The sequence below is a fragment of the Notolepis coatsorum genome (assembly GCF_963971535.1).
Source record: "Notolepis coatsorum genome assembly, chromosome: 4".
Lineage (NCBI taxonomy): Eukaryota > Metazoa > Chordata > Actinopteri > Aulopiformes > Paralepididae > Notolepis > Notolepis coatsorum.
Genome location: NC_140168.1, coordinates 181,562,307 through 181,589,897, shown reverse-complemented (window position 1 = coordinate 181,589,897; position 27,591 = coordinate 181,562,307). Strand labels below are relative to the sequence as shown.

General features: G+C 42.7%; 1 protein-coding gene across 2 annotated transcripts in view; it reads right to left on the bottom strand.

Moving 5' to 3' along the window:
• Positions 1–5,102: 5,102 nt before the first annotated feature.
• LOC311227762 (ubiquitin carboxyl-terminal hydrolase 47-like) overlaps positions 5,103–27,591 on the bottom strand; it is a 29,318-nt gene continuing 6,829 nt past the window's right edge. For both annotated transcript variants that reach the window (XM_084313545.1, XM_084313546.1), the window contains 8 exons: positions 19,432–19,502; positions 19,209–19,334; positions 16,285–16,380; positions 12,407–12,535; positions 11,550–11,678; positions 8,514–8,554; positions 7,926–7,960; positions 5,103–7,045 (listed from right to left, as the gene is read on the bottom strand). In XM_084313545.1, the coding sequence (XP_084169671.1) occupies positions 6,633–7,045; positions 7,926–7,960; positions 8,514–8,554; positions 11,550–11,678; positions 12,407–12,535; positions 16,285–16,380; positions 19,209–19,334; positions 19,432–19,502 (1,040 nt within the window). In that variant the 3' untranslated portion in view covers positions 5,103–6,632. The remainder of the gene's footprint in view (positions 7,046–7,925; positions 7,961–8,513; positions 8,555–11,549; positions 11,679–12,406; positions 12,536–16,284; positions 16,381–19,208; positions 19,335–19,431; positions 19,503–27,591) is intronic.

Sequence of the window (27,591 nt, the reverse complement as noted above, 5' to 3'; positions counted from 1 at the left end):
ATAATGAGTATCTCACGATACAGAGTCACAATCCAATATTTGTATTTCCTAGATGATACAGCTACACAGTACACAAGTTAGTGAAACCAATCCAATGTAGGTAAGATATGTTTGGTAATTGAATATCTCTTCTTAAATAAATGAAAATGGCCTACATCACAGCTTTCCTTTAATGGATTTCATGTATTTTTTAACTGAAAGGATGGGAATTTGATCGGGCTTAATATAGCCAATACTGATCAATTCAAATATGCCGTGATCGGCTCTGATTCCGATCTGGACATCCCAACAATATGTTCGATATAATGTATGGTTTGCAACCATTTCCTCCGTAGAACATGAAGTCTCCCATTGGATTGGAGCCGGGTGAGTGGATGCAGCAGTGCTAAATTTTCTCAATACTTCAACATTTCACAGGGCTAGGCTGGGCGCTCTAGAGTTAAGAGGTTTATATCCACTTACACATTTGCATTTCATGTAAATGGTAAATGGCTGCATTTATATAGCTCTTTGCAATTTGTTCCTCACATTTGACCCATTCACACACCGATGGCAGAGGTAACCATGCAACTTGCATGATGCAAGGTGCCAACCTGCACATCGGGAGCAATTAGGGGTTAAGTGTCTTGCTCAAGGACACTGACACGCTGCCCGGGAGGAGTGGGAATCAAACCAGGAATGGTGTAGTGCATGTAATGTATTGAATGGTGTAGTTAGTACATGTTTGTATTGAATGGTGTAACGTGTATGTATTGAATGGCGTATTACATTTTTGTATTGAATGGTGTAGTGCATGTATGTAATGAATGGTGTAGTATGTTTGTATTGAATGGTGTAGTGCATGTAATGTATTGAATGGTGTAGTGCATGTAATATATTGAATGGTGTAGTCAGTGGCGTCGCGTGGGTAAAATAACAGGGGAAGCCAAAAAAAATGTATTAAAAAAATAATTATTAAATATTTTTATTAATATTATAATTTTTTTTTTTAAGTCAAGCAGTCACCATGTCAAGTCAAGTCAAGTCAAGAGTCAAGTCAAGAGTTTTAATTGTCACGGCATACAGGTATACAATGAAATGCGGGTGGTCTTGCCCGCAACGATGTGCAATACAGTGGTACATATAATAGAATCAAAAGAAGGAAACAACATTGTGCAGTAACAGGTAGCAGGTAACATGGAGTGACATCTCGGTATCTGTACATAGTTATTTACAGAGCATATGGGACATGCTAGTTAGCTTTGGTAGTGCAATACACTGTTCCTGTTATTCTAATTTAAAGTGTCCTTTCCTTTGGCCATAAGTGTGCGTGTGTGCGACATGAGTGTGCCCGCTCATGTTAAAGTGTTAAGTGGCTGCTCGTGTGTGAGCGTGCACAGTGTGCGTGTCGTGTGTGTGTTCATGTGTGCTTGTGTGTGGACAGTTCAATGTTCTGAGCACTCAATGTTCATTGTTCATGGCTCTGATGGCCTGGGGGAAGAAGCTGAGCCTAAGCCGCTCTGTCCTAGTAGCTGGGGTTCGCAGGCGTCTGCCTGACCTCAGCAGCTGAAACAGGCTGTTATTGGGGTGGTGAGGGTCTTTCATTATCCTGCAGGCTCTGGATTTGCACCTCTTGTTGTATAGAACCTGCAGGGGGGGTAGTGCAATACCCGTGGTACGCTCGGCTGAGCGCACCACTCTCTGTAGGGCCTTCTTGTCCTGTGCCGTGCTGTTTCCATACCAGGCAGTGATGTTTCCGGTCAGGATGCTCTCTACAGCTCCTGAGTAGAAGGACTGGAGTATCTTTCCCGATACTCTGAACTTCCTTAACTGTCTCAGGTGGTAGAGACGCTGTTTCGCCTTCTTTACTACTGTGTCTATGTGTGTTGACCATGTCAGGTCCTCTGAGATGTGGACCCCCAGGTACTTGAAGCTGCTCACCCTGTCCACAGTAGCCCCGTTAATCATCAGTGGTGTGTGCGTCTCCTGCTGTCCTCTCCTATAATCCACGATCAGCTCCTTGGTTTTACCAATGTTCAGGAGCAGGCTGTTGTCCTGGCACCAGCGTTCCAGTACCTCAACCTCCTCCCGGTAGGCCTTCTCGTCGTTGTCCGAGATCAGCCCCACCACCACTGTGTCATCTGCGAACTTCACTATGGAGTTGGAGCTGAACTTGGCCACACAGTCGTGTGTGTAGAGTGAGTACAGCAGGGGGCTCAGAACACAGCCCTGGGGGGACCCGATGCTCAGGGTGATGGTGTTGGAGGTCTGACCCCCCACCCTGACCGCCTGGGGTCTTTCGCTCAGAAAGTCCAGTACCCAGGCGCTCAGGGCGGAGCTCAGACCTAGCTCGATCAGCTTGTCCACCAGTCTGGTGGGGACTATGGTGTTGAACGCTGAGCTGTAGTCAATGAACAACAGTCTCACGTAGCCCCCCTTCTGACGGTCAAGGTGCGAGAGGGTGCTGTGCAGTACCTGGGAGACCGCGTCGTCGGTGGACTACACTACAGTATGGCTCGGCGGCCAGTCAAACTTTCTTTTTATTTATTTACATCAGGGTCATTAATACTGCTGGAGCATTGGTTCATTTTTGGTCCGATTTTTCCTTGCACGATTTTGCGCGCCGCGTGGGAGCAAATTCGAGACACATATTCGGTTGCAAAAAGGTGTCCCACGGTCTCCTCTATGGCCGTGAATATTTTCACGCGGATCGGAAGCTTTCGGTTTTCCTTTTCTAAGCATTTTCGGGGCTACATGTGAATGAGTAAAAGTTGCGGGACGCCCAGATGTTTCCACGATAGAAAGCTCACGTGGATCCCATAATAGGCTCACTTAATACAGCGTTTTTAAAATCACGCAACATTTTCAGGGTCGCGAGCCGACCTTTTCCCCTCGTTTTCGATGATGGAAGTGATTTAGGAAAAGCTTCGGCACGCCGAGAGGTACCCATGGATTTAATCTCGCGAGGATCGGGGCAATATTTGGCCCGTGGGAGCAGTCACGGGTTAATACAATGTTCAGAGTGCAGAGGCGAGGTGTGCAGAGGGGATGCCACACTCATGATTCTGCTCACAGCCCCGTTTTAAACTTTTAAGGTGTGGCAGTCAGCTCGAATCTGATTGGCTAGGATCGGTTTTGGACTCTACATACATGAATCACATGGTTAAGGCTGGAGAAAGAGACCTACCCCCTGCCTCCTCTCCTCTATAGCTGCAGTGAGCACAGTGAGTCTGACAGTGTGTTAGAGGGAGTGAGAAGGAGAAGAGGGAGACATTAAAAAAAAAAAAAAAAAAATTATAACACAGATGCACAGATGGGCGGCTAGGTGGTGTAGTGGTCTAAGGCACTCGCCACCAGTGTGGAGACGCTAGGATTCGCGTGTTCGAATCCAGCTCTCCACATTGTTTTTCAGTTTGGCTGGTCGTCCGCAGTAATACACATTGGCCGTATTACGGGGAGGGAAAAAACTGAAGGGTGGGGATCGAACGTTGTGAACAAGCGACTCCTACAAGTCGGTTGGTGCGCCTGCGCAGTAGAATCAGGAAGTGTCGGGGGCAGCGTGAGCCTCCCACGCGTTACTCCTCGAACACTGAGAGATCGAGCTGCGCAGGTGAAAAGATGCGACTGCTGTTACCTCAAGTACCGGAGGGGACTTGTGCTATGTATGACTTAGTCCTCACTGCAGCCGGCTTGTGGGAGGCAAGAAACAGCGTTCGTGACAGGGGAGGGTTGAATTGGATGATACGAAATTGGGATGGGAGAAAATATAGAAAATGGGAGAAAAAGTGGATCAAAAAAAAAAACACAGATGCACAGATGAAAAAGAATGTAAACTATATTAAAAAAAAATTATATATATATATATATTTTTTCTTCATATTTGATATTAATTCATATTTTAATAGGGAGGCCTGGCTTCCGTTGGCTTCCATAAGGATTCGCCACTGGGTGTAGTGCATGTTTGTATTGAATGGTGTACATCAGGGGTCGGCAATAGGCGGCCTGCGGGCCGAAATTGGCCCGCCAGCAATAATTTCTGGCCCGTCAGTTTATTTTGAGAATATGATATTTCTTTTATTTTCATCATATTATTTTTATTATATGCATACTTTATGTTTTATCCATGTTGAAAGTGAATAACAGGTATAGAGTGAGGTGCAATGCACCGTATACTAGGCTTGCTCAAAGTGAAGTGGACAGCGCATGGTGCTGAAATGGGAAAAGAGTCTATGAAATAAAAACACCAGTTCAGTAAGACATTCAAGCTTTATCTTTACTCATGACTGACGGCACCACACATGCATGTGAACAGTAATGCAATTAAAAACAATGCAATTAAACTTTAAACAAAAAGAGTGCTTGAAGAAGCTCCTGAAATGACAGCGCTATATTTGAATTACGAGACATCGGAAGTCCATTAGTTAGCTCCATTTCCAGTGCAGCCTCATCTAACAAGGTTAACTATCATAATCGATCGTCCCACTATATTCCTTTATCCGTAATTGATCAGTCTCCCCAGTTAGTAGCTAGATTAATATATTTAGCGGAAGTGTCAATAATCTATCGCGGGGGATTCCCCAATCTGGATGCGTCAGCCCCAGTCTCCTCCGTAGACCAGACCGTCTCATTTAACAAGACAAGGCTTGTTTGAGATTCAATAAGTATAATAATAAGTAAGACAACGGATAAGTTTAACGAATTCCATATAAATCGATAGTTTTAACATTAAACATTCAACATTAAACTGGTCCGTGGCCGTCAGATAGACGGTTGCGCACACGTAATGTAGGATAGACCGATAGAGAGGCGGACCTGCAGACCTGGAACATTCCAGGTGGATGTGCGTTGCGTCACACTCCGTGGCCAATCTGCGCATGTGCATGGGAAAATCGATGCTTAAAAACGGTATTTTTCGCTGCCAATTTAGTTCTGATCGATTAGGAATGTCTCGCGCCGTGTTCAGGAGACTCAGGCACATACAAGTCTATTCGATCATGTCTCCAGCACCCCCACAGCCGTATCTGCAATCACTTAATGTCAAGGCTCTCATCCACATTCATTCATTTGACCCCCCCCCCCCCCCCCCCCGCAATCTCCTCCCCGATTTCAATGTAACGCGGAAGTGTAGTAGTCTAAATGGCCGCAAAAAAACTACAATTCCCATGGTTCAACATTTTCATTTCCGGTTCCGGGTCGGATAGACGATCGCAAATCGAAAACTTAAAACGATATAAGGACACTTTTAACCTATTGCTAACCTATTGCCAACCTAACGTTTTACATTCTACATGCTTTTGTGACATAGTAGTGATGTTAATACTTGAAAACGGTTGATTTTAAAATCACAAATTATTTTCATCACTCATAAAAATATGCATATATGATCATAATGTCAAAAGGGGTCGGTACCGACCCAGAGGGGTGGAACAGCTATATGGGAAACCACACTCTCCTTCACATTCTATAGGCATTTTCAATAGGTTGTTACTTGAAGTATGACAGAATAATGATAACAAATACATCTGAATTATAAAACACCAGGCAAGAAAATCAAAGAAAATGAAGAGTGAGGTATTTTGTGAAAAAATAAATAAATTGGCTTTACAGCAGTGATAACAACGAGCATAAAATACAGAATAAAAGCAACGTTTCTAACCTTTTTATTTTCCTAATTGATTGATTGATTGAAAACTTTATTAACAGATTGCAGAATGGGTACAATACAGTACAGCTCAATACACAAGGGGATGCAGACCAGAGAAAGACTTTCGTCTTGTTTACATCAGGGTCCCCCATTTTCAATTCATCAGGACATATATGACATACATGACATACAGATAGACAGTACTGCTACATCTATACATTTATGACATACTAGATTTGCAAATACAGTACGGTTTGTGATACAAAAAGAGTCCAGAAAAAAGTATATACATTTGACGTAAAAACTGTACATTGGAGGTGGTTCGGTTTTTGTTTGTGTGAGTTTGTCCCTCGTCGTCTTCATTGGGGCTGAAGCCAGGGGGTGTTGTTCTGTTGTGGGCCTGTGAAGCCCATTGAGACTTGTGATTTTGGGCTCTTACAAATAAAGCTGACTTGACTCGAGTAGGAAACTGATCTAGAGGTCCAACATTCTGACCGTAACCATGCAAGTACCCAATCAGCTTATATATTTTTCTTTAAAAAAATGTATTCTACACACAGATCTATAACATCTCGCTAAATGTTCCCAGTGTTAACACTTCCTTCTGTCAGTCCTCCTTCCAGTTTGCTGCATCCCATGGAACAAGATGCAAAAATTATTTTGAAAATGGACCAAATGATCCCCCCTCACTACTTTTAAGGACTATCTCAGAGTTGTTTACACACACCTGCAACTGTCACCCAGCCGTTTAACTGTGATTTGTCTGTTCTGCTTCAATCATGTATCACATACCTTGTCATTTTGGTTGTTTGTTTGATGTGTTTTAATTATTTCCCTCACCTCTGATGTATGTATCGTCCGTCTCTATTCTATTATGTCCCCTTTCCCCTTTGAGAGGCCCTCTCGCCAGGCCTTCATTGTAAGTAACTATTTGTTCTTAATTAAACTGCCTGGTTAAATAAAGGTTAAATGAAATAAAAAATAAATAAACATCAAATTTTCTCTTCCGCTACTTCCAAGCTGGTCTCACATCCTTTACTCTCGTCTGCTCTGCTTTCTTCCCCTTTCCCTGACTTTTTCCTGTTCCCACAAACGGATCTCTCTTGATACTCTCTCCCCTGCGTCCTTTCCCGGCCTCCGTGTCGTCCCTTCTCTCCTTCGATTTGTTTCTCTTAGGTCTTTTCGTTGCGTAATCGCCGTCATCCCTCAGATGATGATGACGACGACGAGCGATACGGTCGTGTCCGTTCTCGGCCACGTCCTCTTCGTCTACGTCCTCTTTGTCTATGCCCTCGCCGTCTGGTTTCTCCAAGTGTGGCTCCTGGACGGCTCCGTTCATTATTTTAGAACCTGGTGCTATGCTAACACCAAAATGTTTCGGGCCAGATAGTTGGTAGTTGTGGCTCCTGGTTGGTACTGTTGCTAGAATAGTAGACATAAAACCTTTTTAACTGTAGTTCAAGTGTGCAGCCTAAAAACAACTATAGGTCTGTGTGGTATGTAGCATACATGGCCGAAGTATTTAAAGATAAACATTAAATACATATTACATATATTACTAAACAATATTAATTAATTTTATATCCGGTCCATTTCCAGCTTGTATAATAGTATATACGTCCAAATCATGTTGTTTATCGAGTTATTGGCAACGGATCGCTATGTATTGTGACGAGCTAGAGTGCCGGAACCTATGTGTGGTATGTAGCATACATGGCCGAAGTATTTAAAGATAAACATTAAATACATATTACATATATTACTAAACAATATTAATTAATTTTATATCCGGTCCATTTCCAGCTTGTATAATATTATATACGTCCAAATCATGTTGTTTATCGAGTTATTGGCAACGGATCGCTATGTATTGTGACGAGCTAGAGTGCCGGAACCTATACCGAGTGCCCGGAAGTAATATGGGTGAACAGCACATCGTCGATCGGCCACCAGATGGCGCTCTTGAACCGCTAGAGGGTTCAGTGGGGCTTTTTGGTGGGTCTCAGGCCAGCGGATGGGAAATATGAATCCGATCACAGATTTTTGAAATATTGATATCAAAGACGAGTTACGGCGTCTTCGGCAACTTGAGCATGGCGGGGAAGGACGCCTAAACACGTCTTCCGGCAGTTAAAGTGTTAATCTTCTTTGTTTTTTGTTTTGTTTGATGGATTCTTATTTTATTTTGATTTTTTATGCACGTGTGTATGTATGTGTATACACTCGTTATTATTATTGTTTCTCGTCGGTTGGGTGGATGCTTTATTTTAAACAAATTAATTTTGTATATATTAATACTTACCTTTCCTGTACATGAGAAGATAAACATTACTGGACCTGGTGAAAAAGAAAATTACATTTCTTATTTGAACTATTCTACCAATCAGATTATGTCGATTGGTAGACAGCTTTCTCAGCACAATCCGTGCTGTTCCTCACGCTAGCGCCGGCTAGTTAGCCACAAACAGTGTTGTAGTCAAGTCACAAAATCTCAAGTCCAAGTCCGAGTCATCGGGGCTCAAGTCCAAGTCGAGTCACAAGTCCTGGACTTGAGTACTACAACACTGGCCACAAACCAATGCAGTCAATGGGTCAAGCTCCTGTCTGTACAAGCTAACTGGATGTAACTGAAATCTACTTCAGTGTCACACAAAATAGATGTCAGTTAGCCTCAGTCAGCTTGTACAGGCAGGAGCTCGACCCCATTGACTTTGCAGTAGTTTATGGCTAACTAGCCGGAACTGGTATGAGAAACAGCGTGGATTGTGCCGAGGAAGGACGCTACCGATCAACGTCATCGGTGGTAAGTAAGAGATGGGGCCAGGGTTCCAAAAATCTGAACAATCCCTTTAAGAGGTAAAAGTGACAAAAACATATAACAGATACTTACTTTGTTTTATTGTTGCTCGCCTCAAATAGCGATGGTTTGACCTGTAGACATGAAATTAATACTGTTTATATTGTAATAAATGGTAAATGGTGCATTTTATACAGTGCTTTTATACAGTGCTTTTATCCAAAGCGCTTTACAATTTTGTTCCTCACATTCACCCATTCACTCACACTGACAGCGGAGGCAACCATGCAAGGTGCCAACTTGCTCATCTGGAGCAATTAGGGGTTAAGTGTCTTGCTCAAGGACACTTCGACACACTGCCCGGGAGGAGCGGGGATCGAACTGGGAACCTTCTGATTACCAGACGACCGCTCTACCTCCTGAGCCACTGTCACCCTAATACTGTATTGTATGTATGCAAGGGTTTCTTTTTTTACAATTCATATTGCAAGCAATTGCCCTCTGTGTTGTATCACAGTATTTTAGCTTTCAATACCCATCCCTGGAGGAGGTTGGTACACATATGGTATACATCGTGGTTAGATGCCCTTGCTCAGGGGAACGGCGGCAGTATTTGCCACGTCTTTACCAGGGATGAAAACCCCAACCCTCTGATTACCAGGCCTCTCACCAGCCTGCCAACCCCATTAGAATGCATAGCGCGACTCCCCTGTAGTACTAGCAGTTTAACTCTTTCACTACCTTATTAGTGTGGTAGTGAAAGGTTAACCTCCTATATATATTTTTTTTTTATCCACTTTTTTTCCTCCTTATTTTTCTGTATTTTCCTCCCATCCCAATTTAGTCGTTATGCCAATTCCCCCCTCCCCTTCCTGGTCGTTGCGCACATGTGCCCCCCACTGGTCGGTCTAGGGAGCCCTGAAGTCTATCACATGCTTCCTCCGATACATAGGAGACAGCCAGCAGCCTCTTTTCACCTGACAGCGAGGACTCTCACTGGGGAAGTGTAACGCGTGGGAGGATCACACTACCTTACCCAGTTCCTTCCCTTGCTGTGCAGGCGCCCTGACCGACCTGTAGGAGTCGCTGTTTACAACGACCAGAATACCACCCACCAACTTCCCACCCGCTGACACTGCCAATTGTGTCAGTATGACGACCGTCCAAGCCGGAGGCACTGTTGACAGCCGGATTCGATACCAGTGTCTCTGCGGTGGTAGACAGACGCTTAGTCCGCTGCGCTACCCGGCCGCAACCTTCTATCTTCTGTAGTGTGGTAGTGAAAGGTTAACCTTCTGTAGTGTGGTAGTGAAAGGTTAACCTTCTATCTTCTGTAGATAGATAGATAGATAGATAGATAGATAGATAGATAGATAGATAGATAGATAGATAGATAGATAGATAGATAGATAGATAGATAGATAGATAGATAGATAGATAGATAGATAGATAGATAGATAGATAGATAGATAGATAGATAGATAGATACTTTATTAATCCCCTTGGGGAAATTCAGGGTATCTCGCAGCTCACACAGTATACAGACATTGACAGTTCTCATTCAGTTATTTCAAGTTATGTCTGCATCATGAATAAAAAATAAGCACATGATAAAATTCTATTAAATCATATCTATCAATATCAATAGGAGCGTGATGAGATTAAAGCAGGTGTATAAAACAAATGTGTAAAAACAGGTGTATGAAAAACAGTGTATAAAAACAGGTGTAAAAGCAGGTGTGTGGGTCAGAGGTCAAGGTCCCCCGCACTATATTACGCTGTTGTACAGTCTGATGGCTGTGGGGACAAAGGACCTCCTGTGCCGCTCAGTCCGTGAGTGCAGGGAGATGAGCCATCCGCTGCGACTGCTGCTCTGCCCCACCAGGGTGTGGTGGAGAGGGTGGTTGGTATTGTCCATGATGGCCAGCAGCTTGCTCTGCGTGCAGCTCTCCACCACGGTCCCCAGTGGGTCCAGTCTCCTCCCCACCACTGAGCCAGCCTTTTTCACCAGCTTATCCAGCCGCCTGGCATCCCTGGCCGTGGTATTACCACCCCAGCAGACAGTGGCATAGAGGAGCACACTTGCCACCACTGCCTGATAGAACATGAACAACATTTCCCCACACACATTAAAAGACCTGAGCCTCCTAAGGAAGAACAGCCGGCTCTGTGCTTTCTTGTAGAGCGCTTCCGTGTTTGCAGCCCAGGCCAGCTTATCGTCTAGGTGCACACCTAAATATTTGTATGTCTGCACCGTCGCAATGTTGTTTCCCAGTATGCTGACTGGTTGCAGAGGTGGTTTCCACCTGCGGAAGTCCAGTACCATCTCATTGGTCTTTGTTGCGTTCAGGAGAAGGCCGTTCCGTTCGCTCCAGTCGCTGAAGGCTCCCACCTGGTCCCTGTACTCTCCCTCCTGTCCCTTCCTCACACACGCCACAATCGCTGTGTCGTCAGAGTATTTTTGGATGTGGCAAGACTCAGAGTTGTAGTTGAAGTCTGCCGTGCAGAGGGTGAACAGGAACGGAGCGGGAACAGTCCCCTGTGGAGCCCCAGTGCTCCTGACCACTGTCTCCGAGACACAGTTGCCCATTCTGACAAACTGTGGTCGGTCTGTCAGGTAATCCGTGATCCAGGAAGTGAAGGAGGGATCCACCCCCATCTTCCTGAGCTTGTCTTTGATTTGATTTGATTTGATTTGAAGTCTTTATTTCGAACATGCAATGAATACAACAAACAATAACAAAAAAGAAAAACAACTCAATCTGCATGTTCGAAAAGGAGTAGGAAGAAGTATACACTTATTTAATCCTACCCCTTTTCCACTACTCAAATGAGTGTACTATTTTAAACATAAAAAAGAAAAGAAAAGAAAAGAAAAAAAAAATATATATATATATATGCAAAACAAAAAACAAAAACTATATATGTATAAAATAAAATAAAATAGAAACAAAATAAAAATGTAAACACCTGTGAATATCAAGTCCCTTCTTTAAGTATGAGAGGTTGAATAGTATTAAAAGCATGTAGTGTGGTAGTGAAAAATTAACCTTCTGTAGTGTGGTAGTGAAAAATTAACCTTCTGTAGTGTGGCAGTGAAAGGGTTAATAGAAGCGTAATCTTCCTTACCCGTCTCACATGTGTGTCATTGAAGTTGTACCACTCGCCAGTTTCATACGACTTGATTGTAGCAGTAACGTGGCCCCCTGTTAGGCTGCCAAAATGGTTCACTAAAGCATAGAGGTCATATGTACCATTCTGATGAAAGACAGAAGATAAAATCTTAAAGACATGCCAATTGAGAAAGATACAATAGCAAAGTCATTACGTGATTTACAGTCATTCAGTTTCTTACTGGGGTCAGCTGAGAAGAAGAAAAATAATACATGTGCAAATCTGTGCTCTCGGTTTAGAAATCAGTGCGCACGGTTTATAAACTGCCCACGGATTTGCACGGGCATGGATTCGTAATCCGATAGCATGGTTTACGAATGGTAAATAGTAAATGGTGCATTTATATAGCAGATTTTATCCAAAGCGCTTTACAATTTGTTCCTCACATTTTCCTCACACATTCACACACCGACCATGCAAGGTGCCGACCTGCTCATCGGGAGCAATTAGGGTAATAAGTGTCTTGCTCTACCTCCCGAGCCACCGAATCTGTGGGCATGGATTCATAATCAGAAGGCACGGTTTACAAATCAGTGGGCATGGATTGATAATCAGAAGGCACGGTTTACAAATCAGTGGGCATGGATTGATAATCAGAAGGCACGTTTATAAACCGTGCGCATGGATCTCTAAACAGAGAGCACACATTTGCGCACGTGGATCTTTTCTCTCTCCGTGGTTTCTAGCTCAGAATATTAGGAAAGACCCGTCTCTCTTCACCGTGGTCTCTAGCTCAGAATATTAGGAAAGACCTGTCTCTCTTCACCGTGGTCTCTAGCTCAGAACATTAGAAAAGACCCTTCTCTCTTCACCGTAGTCTGTAGCGTCTCGGGGACGTCCACGCAGCTGTTGTTTTTGACGTAGTGCATCCTGCCGCGGTCAAACTCAAACCTCTTCAGCAGCAGTGTGAGAATCTCCGGGTGGTGCTTTATCTCACAGTCCTCGTCCACAGAAGACCAAATGATAAGAAAGAGACGGACAAGATTTCAATTAAAAAATGTACTTTCTATTTTATAATTATCTGGAAAACATACTATCAGAATAGAGAGTGCTACCTATATTATATATTTTTTTCTTTTATTATCATTAACACTTTGATTGCCTAAGGCTAAATTCATGATATACCATAGGTTGCCAGCTCTATTTGTCTATGGAGAAGTTCCCCTTCTTTGCAGGGCTATAACTTTTTAAATTCTATTGCTAAATTGCCATTATTAGGGCCCATTCAATGTCCTATATGTATTGTTCAGGGTGTATGAACGTTAAACTTTTTCATTCACATATTCATACCAAAATATGATCTAAAGTATAAGTATGTTTTCATCTCTTTCTGCAGCTTTCTCCAGAACGTGATTTATAGCCCCAAATGCATTATATTGATGATCAAATACAGTTTGATAGCAATCGGCGCGATATAAAAAAATCCAACTGGACGGACTTCTGGAAGTTACTACAAGTCATCTGATGTTGACCGGATGGGCGAGGGGGCGTTTATAATTCCGTGGGCAGCGTTATACCATTCATCTAATGTGGGTCAAATGTTCATCATAGCAGTTAGTGTCGAACAAGGAAATATTACACGCTAAAACTCACCCCAGTCTCCGCGGGCCGTTGGGCGATCAGCGTGGGGTAGACAGTTTTCCATTATGGGATGTAGAAATATCCGGTCCATTTCCAGCTTGTATAATAGTATATACGTCCAAATCATGTTGTTTATCGAGTTATTGGCAACGGATCGCTATGTATTGTGACGAGCTAGAGTGCCGGAACCTATACCGAGTGCCCGGAAGTAATATGGGTGAACAGCACATCGTCGATCGGCAACCAGATGGTGCTCTTGAACCGCTAGAGGGTTCAGTGGGGCTTTTTGGTGGGTCTCAGGCCAGCGGATGGGAAATATGAATCCGATCACAGATTTTTGAAATATTGATATCAAAGACGAGTTACGGCGTCTTCGGCAACTTGAGCATGGCGGGGAAGGACGCCTAAACACGTCTTCCGGCAGTTAAAGTGTTAATCTTCTTTGTTTTTTGTTTTGTTTGATGGATTCTTATTTTATTTTGATTTTTTATGCACGTGTGTATGTATGTGTATACACTCGTTATTATTATTGTTTCTCGTCGGTTGGGTGGATGCTTTATTTTAAACAAATTAATAACACGTCAACTTTATAAGGAATAGCAAAGGGGAAAAAAAGAAATGGGAATAGTTCATTCATGGACAACTTGTTGCTATTTGTGAACAACATTTCATAATATTGACCCTCATGTCGCAACTTGTTGTAATTTGATATGTTACCAATAAAAAGAGATTATATAAAAAGAAAATTAAAAAGAGATGGACAAGAGACAGACAAGAGACTGTTACCCGGTTTAAAATCCCAATCTGTAGTTGTTATTAAAGAGAAATCATATTTTACCATTAATGTTACAAAGGGTCAGATTAAACCGAATATATATATTTATTGCTTGATATCCCTTGTATAATATTTGTATATCGTTTGATATCCCCTGTATATTATTTGTATATATACACAGAATATCCCTTTACCTGCGTACAAACCAGAGTAATATGCGCTCTCCTATTGGACCCCCCCCCCCAGGCTCCAGGCAGTCTCGTACTCAGACAGGTGCAGTGGGCGAGTTTGGGGCATGTTACAACATGCCTTTGGCAGTGCAGTGATTCAGGACCAGAGTGACCAGGTTGGGACTAGATTGTCACTTACGTATAAATACGGCGCAGGTGGAAACAGCAGCAATTCGTTCATTACTAGTAACCCTTCACCACGAGTCAACGACCAAGTGAAGTGAGCAACCTTGCGTCTAAATAGAGCACTTAGAACATGTGCGAATAGAATAGTAAAAGTGTCAGAGTTTAGTGAAGTAACGTCAAGTTCAACCTAGTTTAATGTGAAGTATAGTGCACAGGAGAATCTACACCGGCGACTGCAGAACCTTTTCTGGTTGGATTATATTGCTTTGGTACCGTGACTGCTGGAGCAGAGAACCGTCTACCCCACTATCGTGTGGGATCTACCCCAGTGAGGAGCATCCCTCGAGCCCGCCTCTAGGAGGAGGCTGGCTAGCTTTCATCCATGCTGTCGGGCATACTGGATTATAGCTGTTGCTTTGTCTACCGATCAAGGGAGTACTGCACTGGTTCTTGTATCTGGAACCTCGTTATTCCTCGTTGACCCAGACTTTGCACCCGAACATTCCTCTACCCTGCCGGCTTACACCCGGAGGGAACCCCCCAGTGTCTCCAGCTGGTACTAGTGTGCCTTATGTAATTACTATGCTACAGGTGGCGTCAGTTTAGACCCATCTTACTATTCTCATTGACTTACGCTCTTGACCTACTTTACGTGTGTTCTTCGCCTTACAAGCGCGAGTATAATTCTCAATCTGTAACCTAACGTTGCTTGCTCTGATAATAATAAATACCCTCTAAATAGAACTTTATGTGTCATTGCCGTATTCTTGTGTGGGTGTTCACCATATATATTCATGTACTGTATGGCCAGTAATTAAAGTACATAACTAGTAGTGGTTTAATATACCATACTCTCAATACAGTCAGGGAATTGTACCCCTCAGTTACAATTAACATGTGGGGGATATTCACATATATTCGTCAATCTGTAGCTGGTAAATAATGCTTTTAGGAACTTTCTTAACCCATCATAAATAATAATAAATAATAGATAAAATGTATATAGCGCCTTTCATAGAACCCAAGGTCGCTTTACAATCAGGACAAAAAATAGGGCAAGGAAAATAGGGGGGGGGGGGAAGAGGGGATGAGGGAAAGTAGGGGATAATGGACCTAATTTAATCTAAAACTAACTGATGGGGAAAGCCTTGGTGAAGAGGTGTGTTTTTAGAGCGGATTTGAAGGTGTCCAGGGTTGGGGCGTTGCGGATTTCGGAGGGGAGAGAGTTCCAGAGGGTAGGGGACGCCACGCTGAAGGCTCTGTCCCCAAAAGTCCGCAACCTGGTGCGAGGGATGGAGAGGAGACATACATCAGAGGATCGTAGGTTCCGGGATGGAGTGTACTGGTGGAGGAGATCAGACAGGTACCAGGGGGCGAGGGCATGGAGGGATTTGTAGGTGAGGAGCAGGAGTTTGAAGGTGATGCAGAACCTGACTGGAAGCCAGTGGAGATGGATGAGGGTGGGGGTGATGTGCTGCCAGGGCTTGGTGTGAGTGAGAACTCTGGCAGCTGAGTTCTGGACATACTGGAGCCTGTCCAGGGCTTTGCTGGGTACCCCGAACAGGACTCCATTACAGTAGTCCAACCGGGAGGTGACGAATGAGTGGATCAGAATCTCAGCCACAGAGTCTGAGAGTGAGGGTCGGAGACGGGAGATGTTCCTGAGGTGGTAGAAGGCAGACTTGGTGACAGATTTGATGCAGCATATAGGTTTATTTTACTCCCAATGTTCGCAAACATTACCAGCGTAAACAAACCTTTTACAGCAAATACAAGTAAGAACTCATATGGGTCTATTGTTAGTCCTTCTATCAAGAGTGGACTAAATAAAGTAGAGAATAAAGAAAATATTTAAAATATTTGGAGTTGGGACTGCGGCTACCCACTTGTTTATGTTTGGTTCACTGACTGGGCCTTTAAAACCTTCCGCAAGTACTTTGAAAATCTTTCATACAAACACTTACAATTGAATACTTACAATCGTTGCATCTGTTTTGCCGTCACACTGGTCACAGTACAGCTTGTTGTCTCCGCTGACCTCTGAAGGCTCGAAAAACGCCTCAAAACAATTCCCCTGAAAAGACAATACAGCATACTTTATTATCCTCATTTATTAAGATAAGATATTCCTTTATTGATTCCCTTGGGGAAATTCGGGCTTCATAGCAGAGCATGGGGGAGGGGGAGGTACAGGTATGGGCAGGGAAATATTACACGTTTCAATAAATACCTATACCCATTAATACATTTATTACTACACATTTTTTATCATCTCATTAATCTCTCAACAGGTTAACACCCAGAAAATTGGCCATTTTCCTTTTACTTGAACTTGAGGACTGCATACCTTTTTTTGCAAAGCTTAGCTTTATACTTATAGCACATGCATGAGCTGGTCTCTTTTGAAAGATAACATTCTGAAGTTACTAATGCAAAAAAGGAAAATCACTTTTAATGCTAATGGAATAGAGCAGGGGTGGCCAACCCGCGGCTCGCGAGCCGCATGCGGCTCTTTGCCCGTCAATGTGCGGCTCTTCCATCCATAAAAAAAAATAAAAAAAAATTATTTTTTTTTATTTTTTTTTAATATTTTTAATATTTTTTTTTTTACTTTTTTTTTTTTTTTTATGTCACTCATTCCATAATGACGTAGAATAAACATTTACAATTTTTTTTTAAATGGCCCATTTGCATGTTCTTGGTATCTGAATCTAGGGACATATATGGATCAGTGTCAGAAATAGTGTGTCTGTTACTAGGCTTGAGTAAATTGTAATGAACCAAAGGAGAATATCAATTCTATTTAAAAAAAAATTTATCTTTGACTGTAAATAACACCATGCTAAAATTGACCAGACCTGAAAAATCTAAGCAAATGAATAAAGGGAAGATGATTAAACAGAAGGTTTTGTAGATACAGTACTGAATTCTGCCATCTTTTTTATAATGTAAATTTCTCCACCATTCTTCATCATATTGCAACACCGTTTTTTGCAAGACGTTCACAGAAAGGTAGAGAAACTAACTGCGTTCTGTTTTATGGCAATAACGTTCAGGTTTGTGGGAGATAATCCCAAAAAATAAGAGAAATTAAAAAGTAAATCCAGAAGTCAGATGATTGACAGGGGCTGGTGTGAGCTGGGTAGGGTAGTTTTTCGAAATTTGAAAGCCCTGAGTCTCTTCCTTCAAAAGACTACACTCACTTTTGGCTGTGCCACTTCCTCCTGTCAATATGCGCCGGTTTCCGACTCAATGCCCTGAGATTTCTATAATCTTATATTTCACTAATAACAGTTAAAATAATTGGTAAACAAACATAATGCTGAAAATATACACTTTTACTGTATATCTCGGGCTTAAGAGGTTAACCCTGTGAGGCCCAAATTAAAAAGAAATTAGCAACTTCAGAGGCCAGAGGGTGGGACATATAAACACATTTACTATCAAATAGCATTGTGAGGCTGAACAACAGGACCAATTGACTATACATGTGCTTAAAGGGGAACTATCTTATAAATGGCTTTTTTCAGTGTTTACCATTGTTTCTTAGCTATGTGGACTTATATTAATAGGATATATGTCTCTAATTCTCATATTGGCGAATTCTTCCAATTCTCCTCTCACAATATTCACCCTCACTGAACTGAGTCATCTGAAAATGTGCATATCTGTGATGTCAGAGATTTCTCAGCTGCATAATAATGTGGCAGTCAAATTGATGTGGCAGTTGGCACCAGGCCACACAGTGGTTGGAGCCCAGCCTCAAAACGGCTTAAGATCTTGAGGTAGAAAAATGCGGTTTTTAGTACTTGATTAGAAATACAAAACAATGCATTTTTTTTGAAAAAAACCTAGGTGTTCCATAGACTCACAGGAATTGTGTAAAAGTGCCCAAATAGTGAAAGAAATAGTAAAATAGTTCCCCTTTAACATTTTTTAAATAAACATTATTTTTTTAAATGGCTAAAAGTGATTTTGTAATTTTGCAACCGTGGGTCTCACAGGGTACTTTTAACCCTGTGAGGCCCAAATAAAAAAGACATTAGCAACTTCAGAGGCCAGAGGGTGAGACCTATAAACACATGAAGGGTGCCGTGACTGAAAAAAAAGGTTGAGAAACGCTGGTATATGGTGTGGCTCTTTGTGGTACCACAGTCATTTTTTTGTGGCTCTTAGTCTCTGACTGGTTGGCCACCCCTGGAATAGAGTAACAGAGGTCTGAACTTGAGTTGAACTTGAGTACTCACATTTTTCTGTAGCGGTTGCAATATAAAGAAATATATATATAAAAAGAAATAGGTATAAGCTCCATAGCCTGAAGTCTTATGTAGTACAGGTCAACATTTTATAAAAATCCGTTCAGAAATGGGTCTTTGAGAGACGTCCGAGTATTAGTATATATACCGGTAGTATATAACCGGCGACAAAAATCCAAAATCCATTTCCACATCCATTCATTCTGAAGTGTGATTCACTTCTGGTTTTTGCTTGTCAACTTTCACCTAGATCCATTATTCGCACCCCCCGTGGGGTATTCGCACCCCCCACGTGGGGTATTGTTGGAAAGGTACACTCATTGGCTACAACGCTGACCAATAATTTTCGCAATTAGCGGATGATTGGCAGTTCTGGAGTGTCGGGAGTCCGGGGTGGTCATCTGACGCCCGGTGCGTAAAAAGACGCTCGCCTAACATATCGTCATGTAACTCGAGAACCGAGGCACGGATTTGGTCGAGTGAGGTGGCGTTCAAACGCCAACAAATAGATCTTTCGAATGGTAGCCGCTAGACGCTTGCAAAGTGCCGTGACTTTGTGCATTCCACCCACGGGCACGTCGGCCCGACGGCGGTACCCCACCTGTTAAGAGGACACATTTCCAATTAGTTCAAGTACTGTACCAACCAGACTGTTGGCATTGCGACAGTGATGCTCCATTGTGAGGGGCAGTGTCCAAAAAGGATCCTCCGTGTCACTCTGTTTGCGACATCCAAGGCATGTGGTCCTGTGTCTCAATCGACCCTTGAATATCTCAAAACAAAAGATGAGGAAATGGCTCAACAATCATTTCTTAATACATCTAATTTCTCCTGGTGTTTTGTTTCTCTCTCCCTGTCGGGCAGCCTACCTGTGACGCCTCAGGGCTGAGCAGGTTCAGGATCCGCTCAAAGTACTCAGCAGCATCGCGTTCTTCATTAACTGGTGGCAGAGTGAATAACAGGAGGGTTATTCAGAGGTGTCCCTTGCCTTTTGGGGGCCCTATACTAAGAGATAATCTATCTGGGGGCCCTATACTAAGAGATAATCTATCTGGGGGGCCTATACTAAGAGAAAATCTATCTGGGGGCCCTATACTAAGAGAGAATCTATCTGGGGGGCCCTATACTAAGAGAAACTATTTTTTTATTAAAAATTCAAATGTTGATTTAGAATTCGAATGCCAACGTAGCGAAGGAAGGTCAGAACATTTGGGCTCAGCCCTACCCTATACTAAGAGAGGATCTATCTGGGGGCCCTATACTAAGAGAGGATCTATCTGGGGGCCCTATACTAAGAGAGGATCTATCTGGGGGCCCTATACTAAGAGAGGATCTATCTGGGGGGCCCTATACTAAGAGAGGATCTATCTGGGGGCCCTATACTAAGAGAGGATCTATCTGGGGGCCCTATACTAAGAGAGGATCTATCTGGGGGGCCCTATACTAAGAGAAAATCTATCTGGGGGCCCTATACTAAGAGAGAATCTATCTGGGGGGCCCTATACTAAGAGAAACTATTTTTTTATTAAAAATTCAAATGTTGATTTAGAATTCGAATGCCAACGTAGCGAAGGAAGGTCAGAACATTTGGGCTCAGCCCTACCCTATACTAAGAGAGAATCTATCTGGGGGGCCCTATACTAAGAGAAAATCTATCTGGGGGCCCTATACTAAGAGAGAATCTATCTGGGGGGCCCTATACTAAGAGAAACTATTTTTTTATTAAAAATTCAAATGTTGATTTAGAATTCGAATGCCAACGTAGCGAAGGAAGGTCAGAACATTTGGGCTCAGCCCTACCCTATACTAAGAGAGGATCCATCTGGGGGGCCCTATACTAAGAAAATCTATCTGGGGGGCCCTATACTAAGAGAAGATCTATCTGGGGGGCCCTATACTAAGAGAGGATCTATCTGGGGGGCCCTATACTAAGAGAGGATCTATCTGGGGGGCCCTATACTAAGAGAGGATCTATCTGGGGGGCCCTATACTAAGAGAGGATCTATCTGGGGGGCCCTATACTAAGGGGCTGTCTACACGAGCGCTGGGTTTAATGTAACCGTGATTGTATGTGCGCAGTTGCACTGTTCACCCACACACAACTGGGGTTTTGCTACACTGCAACCGCAGTCTTTGAAAACCAGAGTCCAGGGTGAAGTTTTGCACGCATCCCGGTTGCAGTGGTTGCGTGTGGGCATAGAAACCGAGGTTATTTCCAGTGTTTACAGCAGAGCTGTCCCAAGTAGCGTTATATGAAAATGATTGTAACAAACTTTTGTTCGAAACGTATCGTCTGTGTTGAAGAGTGTTGTGATCGACTGATGATGTCTGTTGTCGCATTCCTGACCTGATGCTCAGAGTAAACCTGTAGCTGCGGCTAAACTAAACTCATGTGTTGTCAAGTTATTGTTATAAGGAACCCAGTCCAGACTGCATTGGCGGCCACTGGGATGAGACTACATTGGCGGCCACTGGGATGAGTCTAATTAATCTCAAGAGGACCGGGAAATGTAAACAGACGTCAGGGCTGTTTGTAGAGCTAAATCTATACTTTATAGTATTGCTATCTGTCCATTCTCATTGTCAATTGAGTCCATAAACCGTCCCTTAAAAATGGCTTAAAGAAAAAAAAACGTCATCAATACGTTCTCATTTTATAGCGCCGTGAATATAAGTGTTATACGGGATTTGGTCTAGTATATTTTCTGGAAGGCTAGATATAGGGCTAATAGCTGCTAACGTTATATCCAATGGCATTTCCGTTTTACAGATGCTACAGTTAAAACTCAAACTGCATATGATCGGCACGATCCTCAAGCATGTATGCATGAAAGGGGGGGGGGCGGGGGACGTTGTTTCTTATTATTGTACCAATAACCGTGTTCGTCTAACTAGCCACATAGGCCGATCGGATGGATGGCTATCAAAACAAGGCCCGATCAGGATGTACTTTTTTTTTTAGGTTTATCTTTTTTTATTGGAAGAATTTATGCAGATTTATACATTTCAGTTATCCAAATTAACTTCCATTTCCTTCCCCATTCCTATCCCCTAATCCCACCCCATCCCACCCAGTGAGGGCGACGACAAACATACATGTAAAATAAAAAATAAAAATAAAAGAAAATTTAAATAATTAAACATAAATACAGATGTGACAGACAAAACTACGCAAAAAGAAATTAGGTAAAATTGAAAGAAAACAAGAAAAAATATAAATAGGAAAGACAGTAATGTAATATATAATATAAGTAATACTCTCCATTTTAGTAGCGTAATTTCCAGATGGTAAAACAAATCAAATGGAAAGTAAATTTAACACCCTTAGCAGACCACCACAATGCCATCTCCCCAGCCATACGTGGGCTAGCAGTGTCAGGAAGGTAGATGGGGGAAGGAGAGGGGTCATGGGGTCCAAAGTTTGGAAGGAGTCATATGGGTTTTGAAATGAGATAGGAAGGGCTGCCATGTTTTGTGGAAGGTATCTGTGTGGCCTTGTGTTGTAAATCTGATTTTCTCTATATGTATAAGAGACATAACATCCCTCATCCAGTGTAAATGTGAGGGGGGAGTGGCTGCCTTCCAGTTGAATAGGATGAGGCGTCTGGCAATGAGTGAGGCAAAGGCCATGGCATTGGATTGCCCAATAGATATTGCAGCGTTCTCCGGTGTCAGACCAAATAATGCAATAAGAGGGCATGGGTCAACATTCATAAAAAATATGTCTGAATAAGATTTAAAAATGGAAGTTCAGAAAGGGGCCAGTGCTGGACAATGCCAAAACATATGGATAAGTGAGCCAGGGGCTTGGTGGCACCGGTCGCATGTGGGATCCATGCCAGGGTTTATCTTCGCAAGTCTAGTCTTTGACCAATATAGACGGTGGAGCAGCTTGAACTGTATCAGTGAATGGCGGGCACATATTAAAGAAGAGTGTATTCGGGCAAGAGCATTTTCCCATTCTTTGTCTGTAAATTGATGATTTAGATCGGACTCCCAGTTTTGTCTTATAGCCAATACTGAAGAGGGTAGGGATAGGGATATGATGTTATATAGTTTAGATATTGAGCCTTTGATTGCAACCTTCACCTCCAAGATGCGGTCGATCACAGTTTTTGGAGGTATATGGGGGAACTGAGCAAATTTGTTGTTAACAAAATCACGTATCTGTAGATATCTGAAAAAATTTGTTTTTGGTAAGTTAAACTTTAGGGACAATTGTGTGAAAGACATAAATTAACTGTCTTGGTACAAATCATAAATGCTCAGAATGCCATTCTTAAACCAGTTGCTGAAGGCTTCATCCACCATAGAGGGAGGGAAAAGGACATTTTTGTGGACAGGTGACGATGGTGACATGGCGTGGAGACCAAAGTGTTTTCTGAACTGGGTCCAGATCCGGAGGGAGTGTTGTACTAAGGGGTTGTTGGTGTACTGGGCGGTTGTGACTGGGAGCGAAGAGCAAACTAAGGATTGCAAAGATGTTCTAGAACAAGATGCCCTTTCCATGTCCACCCATGCCGGCACCCACTGACAGAGTCCGTAATGGGAATGACTCCAATAGAGAATGCTGTGAATATTTGCAGCCCAATAGTAGGCCAAGAAATTGGGTAGTGCAAAGCCTCCCTGCGATTTAGGCTTCTGGAGGGCCGTTTTATTTATTCGGACTGGGCGTTTATTCCAGGGCTTTGAAAAATGACTTTGGAATGAAGGTTGGAATATTTTGAAATAAATACAGAAATTTCGGTAATGTGTTCATTTTCAGATTTCTAGCCAATGAGTTTATGGGGAAAAGTTCACTCTTGTTTAAATTTAATTTATAACCAGAAAAGACACCAAACTCGTGTAGTATGTGAAGGACACGTGGAAGTGTGGCCACTGGATCCGCGATATACAGCAGGACATCGTCCACATATAGTAAGTAAGTAAGTAAGTAAGTATTTATAAAGCACCTTTCATACATGTCATGTAGCTCAAAGTGCTGTACACAAATATAGGCATATATAACGATAAAAGCAATAAAGTCAGTGATCAGTTAAGATCAATGTTTAAAAAAAAAATAATAATAATAATAATAATAATAATAACGTAAAAATGAAAATAACGTAAAAATGAAAACAGTCATTTGCTTACCAGTTTGGGAGAACAGGTCCGCACAAACATGTCCGCTCAGTAGCAACCGGAAGTGCACTAAACCAATGCACTTGTACGGTAGGTAGCAATGTTTAGCTCTTATAACGCTAGTGTAGTTACGTTTTTATCAGTGGTCAGAGTTGGGTCCACAGGACTTTTCCAAGTCCCATGGATCCATCAGTGGCCGTGTATTGTGTGCGTATGTACCCGTTCCCTCATCTAGAGAGTTGGGTCCACAAGACTTTTCCAAGCCTTACGGATCCATCAGTGGCCGCGTATTGTGTGCGTATGTACCCGTTCCCTCATCTAGAGAGTTGGGTCCACAAGACTTTTCCAAGCCTTACGGATCCATCAGTGGTCGTGTATTGTGTGCGTATGTACCCGTTCCTTCATCTAAAAAGTTGGGTCCACAAGGCTTATCCTAGCCTCATGGATCCATCAGGTTTTTCCAAGCCATAACTATTTGTAAGCTAGACTGTATAGGTACGTTTTTAATTTTCCTTTAAAAATGTGTATGGAGCTGGCGTTTCTGATGTGTGTTGGTAGTGTGTTCCATAGTTTTGGGGCATAGTTGGCAAATGCCATACTTCCTATCCTCTTTTGGTTTCTGGGCGTGTCTAGTAAACCTGTAGTGGATGACCGTAGCGTTCTTGAGGGCAGATAACTAACTAGGGAATTTGCTATGTATTTTGGGCCTTGCTCATTAAGAGCTTTATATGTTAGGAAAAGGACCTTAAAATCAATTCTATGAGTTATTGGAGAGATTCTTTGTTCCTGTCCATCTCTAATGATGCCTTGGAAATGGCGGTCCATGCGAAAGGTAATAGCTAATGGCTCGATCGCTAACGCAAATAATAGCGGAGAGAGAGGGCAACCCTGTCTTGTGCCGCGATGTAGGGGGAAATATTCCGAAGTCACATCATTTGTTCGAACTGATGCCACTGGAGAAGAGTATAAAAGTTTGACCCAGGACACAAATTTCTCGCCAAAACCGAATTTCTGCAAAGTATAGAATAAATAGTCCCATTCAACCCGGTCAAAGGCCTTCTCTGCGTCTAGCGCAACAACGACCTCTGCAACGGGAGACTCGGTGGGGGAATAAATTATATTCATAAGGTGCCGCAGGTTGAAAAAAGCCATTCTATCCTTCACAAAACCAGACTGATCTGGATGGATAATACTTGGTATAACAGATTCCAGTCGTCGAGCGAGTACCTTTGCCAAGATCTTTGCTTCATTGTTGAGGAGAGAAATAGGACGATATGAGCCACAGTCTTTCGGGTCCTTATCTTTTTTTAAGAGCAGGGATATTGAGGCTTGGTAAAGAGTCGGAGGGAGTGAGCGGGATTGAAATGATTCCTCAAACATTGAAGCCATAATGGGACATAACTGGGTGGAATATTTTTTTAAGAATTCCACGGGGGCGGTCAGGTGGCATAGCAGAGATTGCGTTCGTCACCAACGCCGGAGATGCTGGATTCGCGTGTTCGAATCCAGCTCCCGGCGTTGTCACCAGCTTGGCTGGCCGTTCACACTAATACAATTGGCAGTATTAGAGGGTGGGAAAGCTGGCGGGTGGGTCCTGGGCGTTGTGGACAGCGACCCCTACAGTTCGGTCGGGGCGCCTGCTCAGCGAGGGTAGGATCTGGAGAGAGGTAGTGCGGCCTCCCACACGTTACACTCTCCCAGTGAGAATCTGCGCGGCCAGGCTGGCCTGCCGGCTGGCTGCACATGCGTCGGAGGAAAGCATGCGACATTCTCCGGTCTCTCGGACCAACAGTAGGGGAAAGTGCGCAACAACCAGGAAGGGTGGGATGGGAGAAAAATCGGAAAAAGAAGGAGAGGAGAAAAGATAATAAAAAAATAAAAAATTCCACGGGGAACCCGATCGGGATGTACTTTACGTGAAAAAGATCTTACCGTGGGCCGGTGGGATCCCCCTGAGCATTTCCCCGTTATCGATCGCCATCTGGTAGATCGATATGTCCATTGGCTGATGATAAATCCCCTTATTGCATAGTGAAATCTGCAATGCAAAACGTAATCCAAGCTACAGGCTGCAGATCCAGAATCGAGCTAACATAAAACTCCATTGAAAGTTAAAAAAAAAAGTCCAGCCACAGGGCACACTGCATTATCGCAATAGCGCCCCTAAGAGGATCTGGCCGGTATTGCACCTTCTCGAATTCAAAGAGTAGGGTAAATCTGCAGTGCCGCTCGGCGACCTTGAATAGGTTATTAAAATGGAATAAAAGCAATAACAACTTGCCACGGATATATCTGTGCTTCTGTCCACGACGGGTGGAATCGAAACACGGAGATATCCGTTGTTCGTCCCCATTGTGTTAACAATTGTTTGTATTGAGCCGTATTGTACCCATTCTGCAATGTGTTAAATAACGTTTGCATCCATTCATTCTACTAGCGTTAACGTTACCACATTATTACGTTAGCATGTAAGCTAACAAAAATCGCCAATGCTAGCCTCGATGCTAACTATACATGGAGAATGCCATTCACATTAGCATGTAGCTAACAACACCGGAGATCTTTTTGTGAGACTAAACTATCCGCTCTTGGTGGTAAATTGTGTTGATGTTGGTTGTTTCATCAACAAATGAGAGGCAGAACACACAGTGAAGGTATCCGTTTTTGTTTATTGCACTTTTATTGCACTTTCTTTTCTTGCTGAAAAATAAATGCTACGTTGGCTAAATGGCTGTGAGCAAGGAGAGATGTTTGTGTGAGGTCAGTTTCCGGTATTAACCCTAAACCCCTCTGGTTGGTTGAAATGGCCTTCATGTCTGAACAACATCGCCACCTACTGCTTTGGCATTGTACTACATGTATATGACGTCACTCGGTGCAGAGTTTAAACCAGGTGTGGACAGAGTTTAATTTTTTTGAATAATTCTTTAAAAAACTGTGTCATTATAAAGCTTATAATGGTAGTGTCTGGTTAGGTGCAAGGGATAGTGGAGGTACTTCTCAAGGTGGGGTCCGGGAGGGGGGGGTTCGAGCTGGAGCATATGTGTGTAGGTTTTTAGATAACAGGTATTAGGGGTATATCTTATATAAGACAATTAACTAATGTGATCTCATTGGATGTGCTCTGACAATTAATGCTTGTATATCTTATCGTGTGTTGTCATGTTTGTTTATGTGTTTGTTTAAAAAATAATAAAAAAAATAAAATACAAAAAAAAATAAAAAACTGTGTCATTAATACCCGTGATCGTGTGGACTGGGCCTAAGAGAGGATCTATCTGGGGGCCCTATACTAAGAGAGGATCTATCTGGGGGCCCTATACAAAGAGAGGATCTATCTGGGGGTCCCTATACTAAGCGAGGATCTATATGGGGGGCCCTATACTAAGAGAGGATCTATCTGGGGGGCCCTATACTAAGAGAGGATCTATCTGGGGGCCCTATACTATTTTTACTATACTTATGATTATATAGTTTACATAAGAAAAGAACATGACCATATGACCAGACAAGCTACGTCAGGCCATCTACTGGCACCTAAAACCAGAACAAATCTACTAAAATCTTCTGTGATTTACAGAGCTATCATGGAATGGAACTCATTGCCAAGCTACTTAGAAAAAATTTAAATACCATCTACTAACGAGCATGCACTGAACCCTTATGGCATAGCGGTGAAAACCAATTGACTGTTAATTGTATTTATGTTGATGGCAGTGAGTGCTGCTCAGGAAGCACTATTTATTTGATTTTAATTATTTGATTTTAATACTTTTTACTAATAAATATCTTGTACAATATCATCCTAACTAGAGCTGGGCGATAAAACGATAGCGATAACTATCGCGATAAATTATTTCCTCGAAATAAACATGAAACGTGGTCGCAAAGTTTCGATATATCGATTT